At 44.4% G+C, this 21264-nt stretch overlaps 1 protein-coding gene across 6 annotated transcripts in view; it reads right to left on the reverse strand.

Annotated features, from left to right (window-relative positions):
• The window catches only part of DPP8 (dipeptidyl peptidase 8), a 35097-nt gene that overhangs the window by 12347 nt on the left and 1486 nt on the right, over positions 1-21264 (reverse strand). For 4 of the 6 annotated variants that reach the window (XM_056346355.1, XM_056346350.1, XM_056346352.1 and 1 more), the window contains exons 2-17: positions 20262-20531; positions 18570-18682; positions 17441-17614; positions 16374-16542; positions 15036-15146; positions 14524-14652; positions 12505-12566; positions 11357-11457; positions 9859-10036; positions 8375-8534; positions 6832-6911; positions 5518-5670; positions 4755-4890; positions 3821-3966; positions 2849-2995; positions 1945-2097 (exon numbers count right to left, since the gene is read on the reverse strand). In XM_056346355.1, the coding sequence (XP_056202330.1) occupies positions 1945-2097; positions 2849-2995; positions 3821-3966; positions 4755-4890; positions 5518-5670; positions 6832-6911; positions 8375-8534; positions 9859-10036; positions 11357-11457; positions 12505-12566; positions 14524-14652; positions 15036-15146; positions 16374-16542; positions 17441-17614; positions 18570-18682; positions 20262-20520 (2271 nt within the window). In that variant the 5' untranslated portion in view covers positions 20521-20531. Of the gene's footprint in view, positions 1-1944; positions 2098-2848; positions 2996-3820; positions 3967-4754; positions 4891-5517; positions 5671-6831; positions 6912-8374; positions 8535-9858; positions 10037-11352; positions 11458-12504; positions 12567-14523; positions 14653-15035; positions 15147-16373; positions 16543-17440; positions 17615-18569; positions 18683-20261; positions 20532-21264 lie in introns of those variants that run through there. The other 2 variants (XM_056346354.1, XM_056346356.1) reach the window with 2 other exon arrangements.

Here is a 21264-nt window from a genome sequence, read left to right on the forward strand (position 1 = left end):
CCAAAACACACTGATAAGTTTACAACCCACAGCCTGCAGTGGAAAAAGCAAAGCAACCCTCACTCTCCCTCCCACAGTTCAGCTATGACCTACACGTGTTGAAAACAGGGCAGCTGCTGAAAACTAGGAAGATCTTACAGACAAATCAGAAGCAACACTAAACATATAACCCGCAAGGCCTGCTGAGGGAAGGGGATTTTGTCCAAATGCAGAGTGCTCTGCTTTTGGGTTGCAAAACTTTTGTTGATATGAATGTCTAACAGAAACTGGGATCGATATCTCCCTAGGACTCAGCAAACTACCTTGCATAGCTACCACTGGCTTGCAGAGAGGCTTCTGAAAGATGACCAATGAGGAAACAAAAACCTCACCATAAAACCCTTTGCAAGGCAGGTATTTTTAAAAGTAAAAATTTAACAAACCTTAAGGAGTTGTCACAAGTAATTATTAAACCTCCCAGGAATATTCAGGTTGGACTTAGAGAAAGCAAGAGATGCCACAAAGAACAAAACACATCCCAAGAGCAATATCCAGCTCTTAGCACACCATCACCTTTGAGACTGGCCCAACAGCAGCCTGGCCATTTACCACAGTGGTCTAAAGTCACAAAATCACAAGAACCTCTTTTCAGTACCTCTCCCCATCCCCAGGCTGCCCTCCTGGCTGCTTCAGAACACACTGCTATGAAGCAACACAGGCAACTTGATCTGGGAAAGATCTGCAAAGAAACTATTCTTTCATGGCTGGAAAGGGGGAGGAGAAAAAGAAGGTGTTGTTTTTCAGCAGGATCATTTCCCTTAGTTGGTTCACAGCAAAGAACTCTGCTGACACAAAGCAGGCAACGGCTGAGACTATACAAGGTACCTTCAGCATAGGTGACCTGAGATTGGTGTAGCTATACCACAGCACAGTTAAGTTATTGCAGGCTTAACGGTCCAAAAGTTTAAAGCTCTCTCACGTGGATCCAGAGAGGGAATATCCTTCTGTGCTCAGCTGAACAGGGTTAACAGTTGCTCCTCCTCACCCCAGCTCATGAGAACAGATCCTCAGATATTCCAGTAAAACTGGCCTACCTAAACAGCCTCACACACCTCTTACATGCCAGGCTTCTTGGATGACAAGTGCGTTTTGCACAAAACCACCCTTCTTGCATCAATGCAGGAAGCCTTATGGACAACACCACACCTTCACATCAGGTCAAGATTACGTCTGGCTCATTTGGAGCTGGGGGAAGCAAGCACAATGACGGTGCAGTCACACCACACTCCTTGGGGTAGTTACACTCAAATAAGAACATACACTCCTGAGGAAAAAAGTTGCAAATTTGCATGAAGAGGTAGGAAAGCACAGCACTTAATTTCACAAAGGTAATTTTCTGATTTGAGGCATCTCTGTTAGTATTAATTATTGAGGCTGTACTGCTATGACTGCCTCTGAAAAGCTGAGTCCTATAGCTGTACCAGTATAGACTCAATGCAAATGCCAGCCCAACAGCGACAACTGGCTTATAGAAGAAAAGCATATCACCATGCTTCACACAGAAACACAAGTGGAGAACCAAGGATCCTGACAGCCCAAGGTCACACAGTACCTTATAACTGCTCTTGTGATACCCATTGACTGCTGGTACTGTGCTTGTTAGCAGGGACTAGCTTAAAAAAGTTAATAGATTCCCAGATTTGTTGTCTGTGAAATATCAAAAAATAACCAAAGCCTAGAAGCCTAATTAGAAACGCTGTGGAAGAAATGTTTGCTAGAAAAGCAGCTTCTCACTGAAGTCACCCAAATAGAAGGGTCTTGAAGAAAACAGCCAGAGCACTGTGTCCTCACTTGTCCAGAGCAAGCTCAAAAGTCTTTGTGCTGTGAACACCCATGGAAGGTTATATGATTAATGGAAATATTCTGTCTGCACCATCAGAATAAGTACTCAATGTATGGACATACCCTGAAGATATCTGACCTCTGCATTAAAGCCATAAGAGAGAGGTAGCCTCCATAGGACCAGCCATGAATGCCAACGCGATCCAAATCAATGAAGTCATACTGCGATGCTAGATACTGCAGCCCTTCCACTTGGTCATCAATTTCTATCTGTCCCTGGGAGGGGAGAGAAAAAGGTAAATTTTGTTGGTTACTGACAAAAGTTACATTCTCAGGATTTCCAAAGGCAACCATCTCCAGATGTTGGCTGCTTCTGTTTGTGCAGCACCCAGCCACAGGCCAGCACTTCACAGTGCTAAGTATGTTCCTAAAAGATGACTCCTTTCCCCGCATAAGACAGTAAGTTCACGCTAACCCACCTCTTAACTATCTTTTTTTCATTTGTCTCCTTGTTTGGGGAAAAGTAAGATTTTCAGTGTTTTCACTTTTTGCTGTTACAAAAGCAAGGCTGCGTTCTGGCTCTGTGCATGAAAATGCCACTCCCAACAGAGACCCTGGCGCTGGCTCTCCCTGCCTGTACACATGGCCAAAACACATTCACCCTCTCCAGCCTGACACAGAAACTGCCCTAAATATTAATCCAGGCTGTGAATGTAACTATCCTGCTCCGCGTGAGCAGCAAAGCATATCTGGTGCGTGTCAGAGACCCCCTTAAGAACCACCTTGCATTATGCCTGCCAGGCTGGAACTGATTTGCAACCTCAAACCCCGATGCCATATCTTTCCCATACTGAGCATCTTTCTACCCTCAAATCCACACTGCACAACTCTACGTAGTTCCCACGCCACAGGGTCACACAGGCAATGCTAGGCATCTGCGCCAAATCAGTGCTTCAGCTCAGGTAACACTGGGACTCAAACCTGTCTCTGGCTGAAAACAAAGAGCCAGACACAGAGCTCCACTTACCATTTTGTATTTAAAGGCTCCTTCAAACTTCAGCCCTCGGTGGCAGGACCCCCTGTTGTCAATGACAACAACAACGTAGCCCAAAGAGGCCAAAGTATTCAGACGGAAATACTTGATGCCTTTAAACCGATTGTTCACTAGCTGTACCTGGAATAGAAGACCAGCAATGACACAACCACACACGTAATGAAATCCAGAGGTCACCTCCTAATCCACTTTCAGATTTTATTTATATTTAACTTCCTTTAAACGTCTTACACATTTTTATAATGTAAAGTTTTCAAGATCCCTACTCCCTGCTTGTGGTCTGCTATGAAATAAACTCTCTTACCCCTGCAATAAGCCATTCTGTGTCACAGATATGAAGAGCTGAAGTCCACTGCGGCACCATGGAACAAGAGGAGTGGCTGCTGACTGCACAACCCAACGCCAAGCCTACAGCTCCAGCTCTGCTCTCCGCTCTCTGTTCTTTCCCAGGAGAAAATCTTCCCCTTCACCAAGTCTCACTCCAGCTGCCTTGGACCACAGCAAGGCACAGCAGAGTTGGGAGAAACAAAGCAGAGCTAAGGGGCTCACCTTCTGTTTATCAGTGGGACAAGAATGACTGGGAAGCAAGCTCTCCTAAAAACACACTGGTAACGGTCAGTGCCAACACAGAGCTCCCCTCACATACACATGGGGGAAGTGGAAACAAAGAACAGGAGCCCCTGTGGAGCAGGGGGAGATAGAACAGGACTATCTGCACACCCCTTTCTCCCAGTTCCAGCTCTGCTAGTTCATACCTATTCTCAGATCAGTGGCAGTGGCCTGATCCATGACCTGGAAATCACAACCACTTACAGCACCCTCAGCCAAGCAGCTACTCGCTGAACAGGCAAAATGCTACATGCTATGCTCAGCACGGAGCAGGAACCTTTCATACAGGAGAGCAGTGGAGTGATCCTGGCGAGCCCACCCCACTGCTGCACTCACCTGAGGACCTCCATAGATGAAGAGCACAGTGGGATACTTCTTTCCAGGCTGCAGATTGTGAGGTTTGTACATCATCCCATAGAGCGTAAACCCCGTGGAGCTCTCGAAGGAGAACACTTCTGGGGGAATGTAATCAGGAAGAGGGCCTGCCATGGGAGGGAACAGAGAGCCTAGTTTAAAAGGGAACGAATGAATAATGCAGCTCTGCTTCAGCCCTGACCCATCACCAATCTTGCTGCAATCCCAGCAGGGCTCTCCCACGCTTTCCAGTGGATGTAGCTGGGACCAGGCAGAGACTGAGAATGTCCCAGTCCTAGGGAAGCTTTCTCAGTCCCATCACGTCCCCATCCCTACTCTCCTGTGAACAGTAGTAACTCTTCTCCCCTGACACAGCCATTACAGGTATCCCATCCCTTCTTAACCCCACTGAGGACTCACTACATTAACACATGGAAATCACAGGATGTGGAGTATGCCTTAGGGAAGGAGAGATGAAAGGGAACAGAAACACAATGAAAAAGTAAAATCCCAAGAGCTGTCTCACAAAGACATGAGTAGGAAGCAGCACACAACTAAGAAGTGTACACCCCTCCCCAGAAGCTCAAAAGCATGCTCATTAGCAGGCATACAGCACAGAGTAAATGAACATGCTTAAACCTCTCCCCCAATGCAAAAACTGGCTGTCTACAGTTTCTACTGACTCTGGCAGCAGAAACTTGGTAATTTCCACTCTAAATTCCTTCATGGCTAGTTTATACCCATTTGTGGCTGAGCTGAAAACGTCACTCCTGTACTTCCAAGAACTCACACAAGCATGAGTTTCAGAGACAAGTCTAGTCACCCACAGCAGCAAATCTCAAACAAACATATCCTGGGACATCTTTAATTTTGTGATCCTGGTTGTCCTTTTCCAGTTCCTCATCCATGCTGTTACCTGCTGAATCTAAAATGGTAGCCCAGAATTCCTTTGTCCTGTGTGCTGCATCATCTTCAGGTCCTGTCAGCCGGTATAGCGACACACAGTGTGGGTTCTTCTGATTACTGAACTTGCTGATGAACATGTCACAATCCTTGGGGGAAAAAAAACATTTTCTTGAACTCCCTGGTGCAGTGACACAAGAAAAAGTGATCATTTCATTGTGCATTTAGATCTTTCAGAAGATGTTTATGGATCAAATTAACCCTGGAAGTCTGAGCACTTCTGAGAACAGCAGATAGACTCCGAGAAGCTACAGTCCTTAGCACACTGTTATTCACACTCCAAAGCCAAAAGTACACCTGCAAAACCCACAGTGGAACAAGGACCTTGCCACACATCCTCTTCTTGGTAAAGCATTCCCAGCTGAACAGGCCACGGCTCCAGATGCCTGGAACCCCTCTGAACACTGCCACAGGCTCATCTCCTCTGGTGATTGCTCTGTAGCCCACTTCAGGTGAAAAGTGTCAGGCTCCAACAGTTTCAAAAAATTCATCCCGGCTCCTTTTGCCTGAAGTGAGCTGAAGAGCAACTGCACAGGGAGGTCAAATCTGGTTTCCAGGGCAGGTTTATGCACTCACTGTACAACATATATGAGCACATAAAACAGTTATAGTCAAATACAGCCTTGTCTGCTGACTGATGAAGGACAAGACTGGTGATAAGCCGCAGCACAGCCAGCCAGCCCTGCCTATACAGGACCTCACAAGCAGACAGGTACCTGGCTGACACAGCAGGCATGAGAGTAACCACGTTCTGTCAGCCGCTTTACTTCTCCAGGATTCTCGTAGTTAACAACGTACAAGTGATGCTCTAAAGGTGAGTCTTTTGTGCCTTGGAAGTACACCAGTTTTTTGGCTTCATCAACATAGATCTGTCAAAAATGAAACAAACAATACATCCCTCAATATCGTTTCTTTCCAAAACAATACCCAGTTTTACCACCTCCAAGTCTCCCCCCACCGCCCCACTTCCATAGAGATGAGTTACAGCCCAACAATCTGCAAAGAATAAGATAAATGATTGTTCTCACTGTCCACAACTCTGTCGGTTATGATTTGCACTTGTTGCTCAACTCTCTTACGTAGGTAGGTCCTTTACTCTTCCCACTCTCCCCTACTGTCTACTATGCTAAATAACTCTGTCCCCCATTCTTTGTCACCTCCCCACTCTTCTCTTTCCTAAATCACATATGATAAAAACCACCAATGGAAATCAAGGCAGCAGCTGACTGTAAACCACTGCTATGTTAAATACTCCTCAGTAATCCCCTCTTTTTGAGCAGAGCGCAGAACAGATTCGGCAGGTCAACCTACACACCTCATTCCCTAAGCCCATTTCCAGTTACCGTTCAGGAAGGATTCAAAGATGTGTATGAAGTTCAGACCAGTCAAACAGTTCTCCTAGAACTGCTGTTTGTTTCAAATGATCAAAGAATTCATCCAGCTCAGAGCCAGAAGAGCAGCAGTTTAAGAAGCATTCCTTCCCTCCTTGTGCAAGCTCACAGAACACTGTGTGTTCTGGCTAAAAAGAGACAGGGCTAATGGATTTATGCTAATCCCTCCAACCAGTTTGTCTTCATTCCAGGACAGCAGTTGGACACCACCATAACATCTTGCTGCTCATGAAACACGGAACTTCCTCATTGCTGCCTTGCATTATCTTTGCTCCCTTCTCTTTAAGGCTTGAACTTAAGGGGGAAAATTCCTTGTTGACAAGGATCCAATGCAGGAACACGCAAGAAAACAATGCCAACTAATGCCGCTTGTGTTGCTTTCCCACACTGCCAAAACGACCACCTTTGGTGCAGAATACCATACCCGAGGTAGAGAAGGATGAAAGCACACCGTAGACCAAAAAAACCCGCCACATATGACACATATGCTCAAACTCAATACCAGGGAGCAGCAAGGTCCACTCTTAGGGAGCAGAGCCTCACCAATGCGACATGTACTGATTTGTGAGGCCCCAGAGCTCATCTCCCTGCAGCGTGTGCTGCTTTCAGGGTATCCGTGCAGCAAGAGCAGAGACTTACATTGGATCCATGTCTGCCAAGCACTTCCCATTCCCCACTGGTAATCGCTGTCTCCTCTTTGATGAGGCACTTGAAGTCACCTGCGAACAGCCAACATACAGAGATTTTACATTTTTACATTTTACAAAACACGTGGTCACAATAATACTTCTTCCTTTCAAGCTTTTTTACTAGAATAAATTCAAGAGCAAGCTGCAGGAGACCTCTGCCAGCTCCCCAGACAAATGTTAGGGCTAGTACTATTTAATGCTCTGTGAAATATATGTTAAAGGATTCACAGGATTCAACCCAAGGCCTGGACAGCTTGCTTACTTCTTTTCTTTTTCTTTTTTTTTTTTTTAACTATTTTGTCAGTTGCACAGAAACAGAGATTTCATACTGAAAAATGGGTGTGCAAAGGGAATCTTGGGTGTCAAAAAATGGGGAATTTTGCAACAGAACAACTCTGGTTTTTCATTTCCCTTAGAATGAGGAAGATATGGGGAGAAAAAGAAGTCAAATGCATTCAGAGAAATCTAATCAACTCAGGATATAATGCTATCTGGGAAAAAAAACCCCACAACAATAGCTGCACGGAACTAGGACCTCTAGTAAAATTAGGTGTATTTTTTGTGCATGCAGAGCTCAGTAAGTGCCTTCAACACACACCAAGTAAATTAAGTATCACAGCATGAAACTGTAAATTGAAGAATACATGCTGTGGAAAAAACCTCTGGGAGCTTTGCACACAGCTATATCACGCATCTGAGCAAGACCAACCCTTGACTGCAACTCAGAAGCACATGGTCCTTGCATATTTTTTGCTTGAAATGACTCTTCCTGCATTCCCATTCGCAACAGCTGCTGGTAATTTTCTCCTACTAACATCTCTGTCTATATAGCAATACCATGATTGTTTTTAAGACCAGAGAGAAATTCTTTGAATAGTTGTCATATCATAGGTTTTGCTGCCAAGCACACATACTCATTTTAAAGGGAGTAACATGTGGGTCCACTCAGACCAGGAGGCACTCCATGGACTTTCTCACAGCATGTTCAAACCATGCTCTCTGTCAGCGCCTCTGCTACCAATCTGTTTGTAAAGGCTGACAGGGACTATGTTGGGTTTACTTGCAAAATCAAGTCCTGAACTAACACGCACCTATTAGATACACCGGACCCTGCACACCAGAGGTAGCCTTGTTACTGCTATAATGATTAACCTCTGGCAAAGCCAGTGCACAAACAGTCCCAACATTGACAGGGAAAAGCCAACTAAGTGCATTTCATGGCATCACAGGGACCTTGTTTCCCCCATCTGATTTTTTAAACTTTTTAAAACTTCCCTCTGGTCTGTGAAGAAGAATTGGGGTTAAAACTAAGGCATGCTGAATACAGAACAAACCCTGTGTAATTTCAAGAGGAACGACTATACAGTGAAGTGCTTTCCTGGACAACAGCGGGAGTTTCCAATAAGACAGTAATTCCTGCCACCTGCAAGAACATTTATTTCCTCCAGTTGACAGCAAATGCCCAATTAAAGCAAAAGAATAATTTCACTTACTTGGAGCAGGGAGGCCTCCACACGACCGTTTATACTTGCTCTCCTTCAAAACTGAGATGACTTTGTATAGGTGCCGGAAACCCGTTTTACACTCAGAGGCAAAAATGAACTCTATCTCATCTTCATGGGTTTGAGGGAAAACATAAAAGATATCATGGATCTGTGGAGACAGGGCAGTGGATTGTTATCAGAAGTACCTTGGCACTGAAATCACACATAGTAAGTTCCTCTTACGGCTCAACACTGACAACACAGTTCATGCTAGCAGGGTGCAGCACTGTCCTGTACTGGGAAAGCCAGTTATGCTGCCGAGCCAGGGGGTGTCTGCAGACAGCAGCCACATATGCTGCACAGCTCCTGGTGTTTTGCTAGCCTAACTCTTAGCTTCTGGCCACCAAACTAATTAAGTTTGGGTTTCTGCACCTGCCTTTCTAGATTAGATACAGAGGTGGGTCCAGCTCTGCAGACAGCATAGGAGAGCCACCCAGAGAAGCCAGAGTGCAGTGGCCTCCTCTGTCCAATGCTGTCTGGAAGCCCACAAGTGAAGGGTGACATCATCTTCCCACTCATGAAGATGCCAACTCTTGCTTCAAGGGACAACCTTTTTAGCGACTCAGGAGCATTTATCTGCACAGTATGAGCTGCCAGTCAAAAACCACTCCAGCTAGTAAAAATAATGGAGAAAGGAAAACTCACTGCACCATCCTGAAACCATGCCCACTATTGCTAAGGAGAAAACATGGTATCAGAGGAAGCGCTTCCTGTGTAGGGACCATTCACTGGAAGGCTTTGTGTAAACGCTGTCTGCTGAAAGATCCAACTACTGGTCAGTGATTGATGTTCCCAGGCCTTTCTGCTCGCTGGCACACCTCCAATGGGGCATCACTTTAGAGACATCGATCTTTATCCACAGAAGTGTGAACAGCAGTCATTTTTACAGCATTAGCTTAGCACACCGATGTCTGGCCTCACAGCACAGGCCCTACAGCACATCTCCAAGGACATTACACACAAACCTATTTCACCAGACCACAGGTCGTTAAGGAGGGTTTTTAGTGACTGTTAGCAGACTCTCAGGACTTGTTCACCCAATATCATCTAGATACATCTTTGATAGCTGAAGAATACTTCATCTGCTGGCACTGCCGCTGGTGAACAAATGGCACCAAGAAGGTGGAGGGCATTGGTGGGTAACACTGCAGGCAGGGGGTTGCCCTGGAACACCAGAGCCCTGGGCCCTGCTCTGAGCTCTGTCTGACCGTGGCACAGCCTCAAGCAAAGCAGCTCTGCTTTCACATCCCAAATCTCTCTGTTCTGTTCTCTACATACCCGTTTTTTTTACGGCAGGAAGCACAGAATATGAACAGAACTTGCACAATGGGATCATTCTCCTAGGTGGCACAGTAACACCAATGTTGCTCAAGTGCTACAAATAGGGTCTTGAACAAAAAACTGCCAGAGAAAGCTGAAATTCAAATTCTTACATTTATCCAGATGTCCGTTGTTTCTTCATAAATAATGAAAGGTGTAATCGAATCTGGTACAGCATCGATAAGTTTCTGTCTTTCCATTGCATCATCTTCTGTGGGGATGAATAATGCAGGAGGGATCAAGACTATCTGAAGTCGAGTTTGGGAGCGATCCAGTAAGATGGACCAGATGCTGTTGAGGAGACGGATATTAGAGGAAATAGCACACAACCATGAGTATTAGACAGGTCTGAAAATCTCAACTCATTAACACTAGGCATTTTGAGGGACTCAAGAATGTTCAATTTCAGTTCAAGCACAAAGCCATGTGTAAAATTTCACCCACATAAACAAATCTCTTCCATAACACAAGAACCTATTTCACTTCAATATTGCATAAGCACTGCAGGTTCAAAAGTTTAATTAATTCTATTCTCCCAGATTTGAATTGTGCTTTAAGGGAGAAAGAGAAGAGAAAAATCAGAGGGAATAATGAAGCAGAAAAATTTCAATTGAAATATCAGGAAACTTGTGAAAACACTAATGTCTTAAATCTGTCCCTGGCAGAGAATAATACTGGCACCTAAATGGACTGGCAGCAGACCTGCCATACTGCTGATGGCTTTGCACATAGCTCTAACAGTAATCCCACAAAAAGCAAGATAATGTAGCAAATGCGTCCCTGCATTTCTTCCACATTTTGGGGGAAAAAAATAAATTAAAAAGGTGAAAGCCATCTTTAGATTCAAGAACTGAAGAAGGAAAACTCTGGAGAATCATAGCATTGTTTAGGTTGGAAAAGACCTTTAAGATCATAGAGTCCAACCATTAACCCAGCACTGCCAAGTCCATCACTAAACAATGTCCCTAAGTGCCACATCTACACATCTTTTAAATACCTCCAGGGATGGTGACTCAACCACTTCCCTAGGCAGCCTGTTCCAGTGCTTGACAACCTTTTCAGTAAGAAACCCTTTCAGAGAAGCTTCTGGTGAGTTAGAAACACTGTACTACATCATCTACAGGGTTAAAAATGACATGCAAATGTAAGTAGCACTTACAGCAGGTTTTCTGATCAGTAAGTCTGGTCAGCAAGGATGGTCCAGTGGTTAGGGTGCTAGCCTAGGGCCTGGGGGACCTGGGCTCATTTCTCTCCTCAGCCACAGACTTCCTGTGTGACCATGGCAAGTCACTTAGCCTCTCTGGGCTTCAGTTCCCCATCTGTAAAATGGGGATAATAGCACTGCACTCTCTCTCACAGGGATGCTGAGAGGACACATACATCAAAGGCTGTGAGTGCCCAATACCAAAGCAGCAGGGCCAGGTACCAGAGAAAGAGACAAGGAGGATGTTCTTTTGGTTTTTGGAAAAATCATCCCTTTTGCACAAACAAGTTTGCAGCAATGTAAAAATGAAAGCAGGCTTAAGCTTGAAGAAGACAGAGACCACTACATTCTGCTTCTAACTGTATTGCCCCAAACCCTCTAAGCAGAGACAGGATTAACATACGCACTATTTTCCTTCTGGCGTCCACCCAGCTCTAGCAATGTACTCTACTCCTTCAAAGAGGATCTCGAACGGCTGAACTAGCTCTTTATCCACAACATCTGCAATCTGTTGACAAAGCAGCAATTCAGTGACACTGAGATGAACCCCCACAACCAGTTTTCATGCACGATGAGAGTCTGGACACAGAAGACTTCTTCTGTGTAGCTCATGCAATTTAGATTGTTCAGCCTTTGCAACACAGGGGATTCAACCCTGTCTGTAGCCAGACACCAGCATAGCAGGAGAGCTGCACACTACCAGCACAGCCAGGGCTGGGACTTGAGAAATCTGGATGCTGCCCACAAATCCATGTTTGTCTCGGACAAGTCACTTGAACATTCAGTTTTCCCATGTAAAGGGGAGGTGATTTGTACCGAGCTATTTTGTAAGGTGTTTTCATCGGTAGGTGTTGAACATCCTGCATGGCATCCAGTTATCAATGTGGTTCTAATTCATTATATGCAGTTCTGCAGTCTGTCCCTGCTGGCACCGGGAACAAGTCACAGTGGTACCCAAAGGGTACTGATGGCTTTCCCTGCCTTTGCTGGCTGATGTCAGCATCACTATCCCAGCAGGTGACTGTTGATAGCTGAAGTAGCTCAAGAGTAGAGAGAATCCAAATAATATATGGCTGTTACTGTATCTGTTTGGTAAGATTAATTTCCCAACTGTCCAAAGATCTTGGACTGGACTATGGAAATTTCTGCACCAGTTAAAAAATCCTGGGGCAAAAGCAAAGCTCATCTCTTTCTATATGTTCACACTTTTGTAAAGTGATATGTTGTCTTTGCAATCAAATTTTCCCAATATCTGCAGCCAATCAAGAGATCTGTCACATAAGAAGGTCTAACCATCCACACCTAAAATATTCTGCTCTGCAGCTCAGCTCATAAACCAGTGGTAGGGAAGGAAAGCATAGCCTTGAGAAATACTGCTGCACACACAGACACCAAGCATCTGCGTGGGAATGAGCCAAGTTCACTGCCTCCAGAGAAGCCATTAAGTTATCACAACCAAGAAAATTTATTTGTAATGAACTGGAAAATGAATTTTACCAAATAAGAATCACAGGAATTGTATTTATTTGGAAAACAAGAAGAACATAGAACTTACTCTGCCTTCCGCATTGATTGTCACTTCAGATATCTTGAAAGTGACCTTTGGATTTGCTGTACCTATAAAAACAGATGTTAGCAGTCAGGCACCAATTGTTTGCTTCCAAGAGGGCAGACTTGAACTGTGGATTATTGTGGTGTTATGAACTGTGGTTCTAGAACTGGAAAAGGCAAACAGCAGAATGCTCTTTGATCAAATAGCCTACTTGCACATGTTAGGGACAGCACAGAACCAGACAGGGAAAAATGAAACTGCAAATATGAGGCAGATTCAGATCTGATCAAGAGCCATGCTACTGTCACAGTCAGTCGTCTCTCCCACAGTCAAAGAATGCATGTATTACTTGGAAGTAAATGCTCAGGAGTGATCAGAATAGCGAAGTAAACGTTGGTTTACTGTTTGGCTGTTATTCTCAAGGTGGTACATAGAAAAGTGGTCTAGTGCTAAAAGGCATCTGTGAAAATGAAACACTTAAAAACCTATTACCATGACTAGTGCAGTTAAGATAATAAAGCTACATATGTGTGTTGAACACTGAAAATCTAAAGTGAAGTCTTTACACAAAGTCTGCACAAAGCAGCAACTCAGCCTGCTGTACAGCACCTGCAGTGCTAAATGCTGGGGTGTGCTCCACAGCAAGAAAAGAGGGGCTAAAGAATAAAGCCACTGCCAGCTGATCCACAAGAAGCCACCTGTGGCAAATTCCATGTACTCTGAATATTCTCAATGCTCCTGTGAAGTACTCCCACTTCATTAACCTGGTTTACACCAAAAAACTGCGGCACTGAAGTGAAACAACTTGCCTTGCGCCACAGTGCCAGCCTGTTTAAGTACCTATCTTCTCCCTGGGAAGAATTTTCTCCACTACCTCAAGCTTTGCCCTCATAACCCACAGAAAAGGGCTATTGCCCCTGCAGCTCAGAAACTGAGGCCCAGAGATTAAAACCTAGATTTCAAAAGTTTTTTAAAAGGAATTTGGACTTTGGTTGGCTCATTTTCCTGAACTGCTGAAACTTAGCATTGAGCAGAGCTATGACAAAATACTTTCAAAAATCTGAGTGTATACATGTGCTGAAAAAACATCAGGAGTCGTCTCTCGCTTCCCAGGCTAACACTGAGCATTTCTTCCTCCTTGAAACAAGAAATAATGATAAGCAGAAAACTCTTCCCAGTGGATCAGGGAATCTGCAAGATCTGAATGAATTCTACAGCTTCAGAAGGTCAGCCAAAGAGAAGATACTTCTCCAAAAAAGGAAGATTACAGGTATGAGGAAAGAGAATGTTATCTGTGAGCAACACACCCTGCTGTAAAAGCAGGGAAGTCTCAGAAGAACGAGGGCTGAACTGTTCAAACTTGGCCCATTCACCTGACAGTAAATCAACCCTCAGCAGCTCTACTAAAGTCCCACCTCCCTGCTTCCAAGACCATTCCACTTAATATGCTGCAAGCCTGCCCTCACCCTTTACTGCTGAAGCCTCCAGATCATTTACTGTTTGAAAATATGACAACAGGCTGTAAGCATGCCGAGTTTGTTGTTCAAAGTCCAGGAGCAATCACAGAGACCAGAGTCCTTCAGAACTTGAACTGTCAGGGCACTGCCAGCAGCTATACAGAAACCCTCCCCCCAGAAAAATCAAAAAGCCATAATTCTGCAGCTATTCCCTCAGAGACACAGGGCTGTAATGAGAATCAACTCCTCAACAACTCAGATCTGTCCGGATCTGAGACAGCAGCTCCAAAACAGTGACAATCAGATAGGGTTTCCACCAACTCCTGAGACACCAGACTCGGAGCTCTTAGAAATCATATGGTTGGAATATCAGCATCGTCACCAGTGACTAATCTAACCTCCACAGCAGCAGTTTCCCCAAACACATTTCCACCACCTGGACACCAATTCAAAGATGACTCAACACCTCTCCAACAACCCCCTGCTCCAGGCTAGGAGAGTCACTGCTGTCAGGCACATGGAATAAAATACGTGTCTCCCAGAAACAGAGATGTAAGGGTCTCACCAGTTTTGGGGTACCGGAAGGAATCTGTTCTTCTTGTCTCCAGCATAGGCGATGTGACATGAATAATTTCCACCTCTGACTCATCATTTTCTTCATAAAGAATTCGAAGAACTTTACCTCCATCCAGTGCTGTAAATGAATTAACATTTCCTGGTCAGAACAGCTCTTAATATCAGTTATTGCAGTCATCAACATTCTCACAGGAGCACAAGCTGGTTGGAAGGATGAATAAAAATCCAACAAAGTCTGTGATTCATGTTTCATTAAGCAGAACACTCTGAGAATCTTACAACTCCTACCATCGCTGTGAAAAGGAAAGCCTCTTCCTCCAATAACGTGCTCACTAGGCCACTGTAACATGCCCACTGCTGCAGATAGTTCAAAAGGAGCTATGAGTATAAGGTTCTTATCTTGCATAAAGACAAGTAACAGAGAAAAATAACTCTGCACTGGACAGCACAGCAGGGGTGCCACCACATGCCTGTCAGGCATGCTGGATTCACCACACTTACTTGGCTGTGCCTTTGGGCTCCACCAGTAGCCAGTGTATCTGTCAAACTCCTCCTGCAGCACAAAAGTAGCCACGCCAGCAGATTTTGGATCCTCTTCAACATTGGCCAGTTCTAAAATAAGACACAGAAGAATTAGTTCATCAGGTACTGCAGAACCTAACTAGTTCTGCATTATCCCAAACATGGCCCAAGTTCATACCCAGGGAACAATTACATGATAATAAATCTGACTTCTCATCAGATTTGTTTTCTGCTTCCACCCTGCTCTGTTCATTTATTTAGAGAGGATCTAATCCTCTCTGACATGGCAGCTTCTTTTAGGAAAAGAAAGCCATACTCCCTTCTTACTCCTACCCAAATAGTCTCTCAATTTTCTATGTACTAGTCAAAAAAAAAGAAAATGTTCTCTCTAACTGAGCTCACTGAATTGGAAACACAATTTTTAAGGAAAACAAAGAAAAAAAAACCCCAAACCAAACCTTTCTGAACAACTGAAACTACCAACATTCAGAAAACTGAAAGCATCAGTATTTCATTCACTGTACCAACCAAAAGTAACAGACTTACATAACATCTCAACATGCTGACATATCCATAGGCCTTCAATATTTTTCCTGTTACCCTGGAGGTAACTTAGCAGCGCTTCATAAATAATTATCATCTGAGAAGGAGTCATTGCTACAGTTTATTTTTAATGTACTTACATAATGTTTTAATATTTAACATTTAAATAAGCTAAAGCATTATTATAAAGTGTCAGAAATTTTAATTTAACTAGAATTTAAATGATACAGTTTAAATACAAAGTTATGATTTAAATACAGAACGCAATCCACTTCTGAAAAGCCTTTTATCCACAATTTTCAATTTTCCTTCCTCCGTGACACATGTCTAAAACAGAGCTGGAGAGAGTAAGAAGCAAGGACCCAAGTTACCGAGTATGAGGGGCCAGCAGAAGCCACAATGCTATTCAGAAACTGTCTATACTGTTTCTAAAAGGCCCTGCAGCCTGATTTCACTGACAGAAACTTTCCTCCAGTTCTATTCCACCCACAGGTGGAACACACAAAAAAGGCTGTTCCAGTAAAAAGGAATGTTCTGTGTTTCAGGCGAAGAGCCCTTCCATATGCATTCAACAAATAACTCATTCTGCCACATTCCACAGTGCAGGGAGAAGAATCATCCCACAAGATCTGCACTAGAGGAAACATGTAGAACGTGACACACAAGGTGGTCACTCCCCCAGATTTCAGAAGAACCCCTAGTTCCATTGCTTAATTTAATCTAGCAAGAACAAGTGCAAAGGAGATGCAGATACTTTGATTCAGGATGCATTACCATTGTGCACAAATGTTAGCCTCCTTTCTTCTCTGGTTTCTATATTAGATATCCAGATGTCATTGCTATGGATAAATGCAATCCAATTTGGATCAGCTGGACAAAGCTTGGGATCCATCCGGATATTTGGACAACTGGTCTCTACCAGAATAGGTCTTAAAGGCTGTTGCTGTTTGAAAGAAAAAAAGAAAAAAAGCATAGTAGGCAATGATAACACACAGACACTTACATAAACTAACCTGGATTATCAGAAGGTCTCTAAAAGCACAGTAATGTGGACACTGACTTCAAATGCACAGGTTTACAGAGGAATTTTAAACACAGAAAAAAACTATGCAGTTATTTTATAGGGAAACTTGTGCTTCTACCATGATTACACAGATCCCACCAGGGCCTCTTTCACCAGTGCTGAGGATTAGCCACAAATCAGAAGACAGCTTGCCTAGAGAAGCCTGGCACACTCTTAAAAACAGCACCCTAAAAAGGGGGTTGGCAGAACATACAATCTTGTCCTCCAAAAGCATCTCAGGGTACAGTAAATTCCCCCTGACAGCAGGGTTAGACAGACATCAAGCATCTGTTACGATAATAAGAAATTATTTCAGCTTTGAAGTCAAATTTCAGCACCAGCAGAGTAAAGGCTGCTTGTTTTGCAAGTTAAACAGCCAATCTTGTAACATATACAGCACTGACTGCTGAACGGTGACCTCTAAACCACAGCTTGGGAACAAAAGTTGCCTCTGATGTCACTTCTGACTACATGAAAGAGCATATAGCCTTTGTGTTGCTTTTTATTGCCATCGCTAAAGAAAAAGAAAAGAGATCAGGTGTTCTGTCCTGCTGTCACTGTTACCACCATGTCTGGTAATTCCCCACCCGAGTCTCTACAACCATGCAAATGCAGCTCTACGGAGGACTCCTCCACATTTCAAGGGTTCTCAAGGCTACCTGCCATGTTAATGCAACAATAACTAATGATCACGTCCTTTTGCTTTCACTCCAAGCCAAAGGAGCTTCTAGCCAGAGCAAAGAAGTACTGCAGTGAGACAGGAGATGAGTAAACTCACAGTGAATCCATGAGGGCCTCCGTCTTTTACATGATAAATTCCACTCCCCGCCTGAAACAGAAAGGTGCCACTTTCTCGGTGGTAATCGTAAGAGGCAATCCCAATGGTGCCAATTCGCTTCCTCTCCCGTAGCAACTCCTCTTCACGAGAGTACATCCCATAGTCCAGGATGGCCTGAATACAGGCAGAGAAGCACAATCAACACCTCTGCTCTGCACGTCCTACTATACTGTCAGAGCGTCTCTACATGCCAAGCTTTCAGCAGCAGATGGCTGTGCTGACATCTTCCTCCTCCAGACTCGTGCTGGCAGCTACAAGCTCGCTCCTGCTTGTGCCTCTGCCATCAGCACTTGTAGGTGCAGGCCATGATCAGACCCCACACAGCTGTAAACCAGATAGCCGCCCTTCCCATAGCAAGGCCAGCACCATTTCCAATATTCACTGGTCTAAGAAAGATCAGACCGAAGGTCTGTTATTTCTAGAATGAGCAGGAGAGTTTTTGCAAACTTTCGCAAAGATACGCAGTGACTGGTCAGGTGGGAGGAGAACACAGCATGAATCCTGCGTCTGGCTGACAGCCTCAGGAAATAACACAGGGCAAAATACACCTAATTCCACACGGGGTTTGTCCCACCTCCTCCAGCCTGTCACAGTGTCTGGGATGGGACTGATGCAGGCTTGCAATGTGCAGAGGTGAAAAGGGATACACACCCCAGTGAGTGGGAAAAGAATCCTTTGCTCTAGCATGAGTCATGAAGCCACTGACTGATGCTCTGGGGGACTCAGCACTTCCCCCTGCAAGACAGTGATTATCAGAGACTACAGGCTCCCTCAACAATCCCCAGCATCTCACAGCAGAGAAACCGCTGCATATTAGCACTTGCAATCTCTGCCGGCAAAGGAAGAATCATCCAGCGCACAGCTGTTATGGCGTACAAGGGCTGTAACTCCAAACACTGGTGAGAACGCTGTGCTTGTTTTAGAGATGGCTGCAGTTAGCCAAGTACAAGGAGAATCTTAAAATATCTGAGACAATAAACTCCAAAATTTAACAACGGCTTATAGGTGCAACCCCCAAGTCCGTGTACATGCCACGCTTCCAAGAAGCAAGAAGGAAATCAGGACCCACCGGAAAAAGATCCAAAAGAGGTTTCCAGGAAAGCAACAGGACAGCAGCTTTGTTTATAGTTTTGGGAATTTCAGAGTAGAAGAGCGTATTCTCCCTGTTCTCGCCAGACATTGCTATTGTGAAAGCGTGGAGAGAAAAAAAAAAAAAAAAGTATGTTAGCTTTCTGTTATTAATCCAAATACTCTCAAAGGATGCCCAGGAACAGTTTTCACGGGCCCTTCCTACCAGACAAAGTACTTATGGTCTCTGCGCTGCAGCCTTGCTCTGGGAATTCCCTGCTTCACAGAAACACAGGTCACAGAGAAGGCAGAGAACAAGGAACTACACCCAGGCTTACTGCATGATGCCTGAAGCATATGTGTGTCTTCTTGAAGGCTGGGGGCCCTTTTATTTTATAAGCTTTTAAAATCAAGGAGGGCCTTTCTGCTAATTCCCCTGGCTAGAACACACCATGATGCAGCTTGTGTTTGAAAGATAATGCATCTTTAGGAAGGTTTGAAAGTTCCTTTCCTGCTCCTCTCCCTCAGTGCTATTTAGATTTCTGAAAGCTCCTGCCAAGGCACATGGGGATTGGCCCAAAGGGAGCCAGATGTGCCCCGGGGAAGGCCAAGTCTGATCTATAGCTCAGGAAGTGGCCTGCAGGAAGGCAGAGCTCAGCCTTAACCCACCCTCAATGTGTTTGAACTCAGCATCATCCAAGGGTTATGACCCCCATCCTTTGAAAAGGGGAAAAAGGAGACAGATCAGCAGCTTTCTATGTCACTGCACAGCACATACAAAGACTCTGTGAATCACAAATCAGAGCTTAAGCAACTAGCCTAAGCAGCACGCAACGGGGCTAGAACATGGTTCTGGCTCCTCAGCCCTTGCTCTAGCCATTGCTTCTCCCTCAACTCAGTGTTTCATGGACTTATGTTCAGCTAGTGTAGCTTTGGACAAAAGCATTCCTCTGCCGTAAGGCCTGCTCCAAAAAGCCACTCAGAAAGTTGCTCACTGTATAATTTACAGTGCCAAATCACTGCAAGCACAGCTGCAATTTAGAAATGCAGACATATCAAGGGAACACTAATTGGTGAAACAATGCAGAAGTGACAACAATAAGGCCAAGAACAATAAATTACATTAAGTTTTCCATTATCAAGACCAAAAATGTTGAGGAAAATAGTTACTCTTCCCCTGCCCTACACTGCTATTTATTCCCCACAAGATCCCTGGAAAACCTACTCCATCAGTAGCTGAGACACAAAGGAATTCCAAAATTACACTTATAATCTGCTTTGGAAGGGAACTTTGAAGGACAACAAGGTTCTACTCACTAATCCTAATTAAGAGAAAGGAGATCAAACCTACACAGTTTTTGGAGAGGGGATCTCATACTTGGCAGTGAGAGAAAACAGACCGAACAGGCGTAACCCGTCCTCCCAGCTAGTGAACATGCCCCAAAGGACACTTCACTGTCCTCTTCCAGCTCCAACAGGCCTAATGGGTTACCTCCAACTACACCATTTCTGTGAGAGATTAAATTGCAAGTTCTAATGAGACATTACCATCACAAACACGACATTTGACCAGCCAATCTGCCCTGAAATCCATTTTAATCACCAGAAACATCCAGCTCTCAAGAACAGTCAAACCCAAACAGCCTCTGCAGTGACTGTTTAATCAAGAGACAGGCTGTCGCAGCAAGCTTACCCAGATAGTAGATCCTATCGGAATGAGGTCCTTCAGGATCATTTTTCTTCACAAACGTGAAGTCATGCGGGGCTTTTGCCATCATGTATCCATGATACTTTCGCGTATCTGTGAGCAGTTTTCGAAGCTGGCTCCATGAATGTCTCTCTACATAGAAAGGTTCCAGTTTTGGCTGCTCCTCTCTCTGGACCTGCTCCTCGCAGCCCGCAGTTTCAAAGATTTCAAGGCCCGGCTGTTCAGTTTCCATGGCTGCTGCCATGTTGCATGTTTCTGGAAGAACAGAATAGCAGAGGTTCAGCATTGCCTTTCAGCAGCCCAGCAAACATTCACTTCAGACTCCCAAAACACACCACAGCAAAAGCGCTATAAGAAAATCACCATTTCATGGCGGGGGCGGGGAACCCACAGCAGAATGAAGAGGACTAGGAAAGAGATTTCTGCTGTGGAACACAGGCTGCCGTCACTCATCCTTTCAGAATGGGAATAAAAACTTCATAGAGCCACACAGATTTATTGCTATTTGCATTTCCCACACCCCCATATACCAACTACTTAGTTCACGAAGTGGATAAATTCCTCCCATTAAGCTCCTATCTGCTCCTTCCTCCGCGTGAACTGTACAAATGTCATCTTGCTACACCGATACCACAACAGGGGATGATTAGGACTGTAGCACGACCTGGAACAACCAGCTGCTTAGGAGAAACAACATTAGTAGTTGATTTGGAACCACCAAGCCATACATACATCATGAGCCCAGGCAACTGCATGCCCACATTCCCATTATTCTCCTATAATTTCTTGGGTTTGTTTGCATCTCTTTTCAAACAAAGCTTGGAAGGGTCTAGCAACGATCATCATTATTATATCAGGGATTATATATCAGGGATTTATATTGCAGGGATATAATTACAAATACTGTACGGATAAGACTCTTCCAGAAGCATGAGGCGATACCAGAAGAAAGGGGATACAGTGAAAAAAGCATTTTCTAAATAGGTTT

This window comes from Falco biarmicus, chromosome 7 (assembly GCF_023638135.1).
Source record: "Falco biarmicus isolate bFalBia1 chromosome 7, bFalBia1.pri, whole genome shotgun sequence".
Taxonomy (NCBI): Eukaryota; Metazoa; Chordata; class Aves; order Falconiformes; family Falconidae; genus Falco; species Falco biarmicus.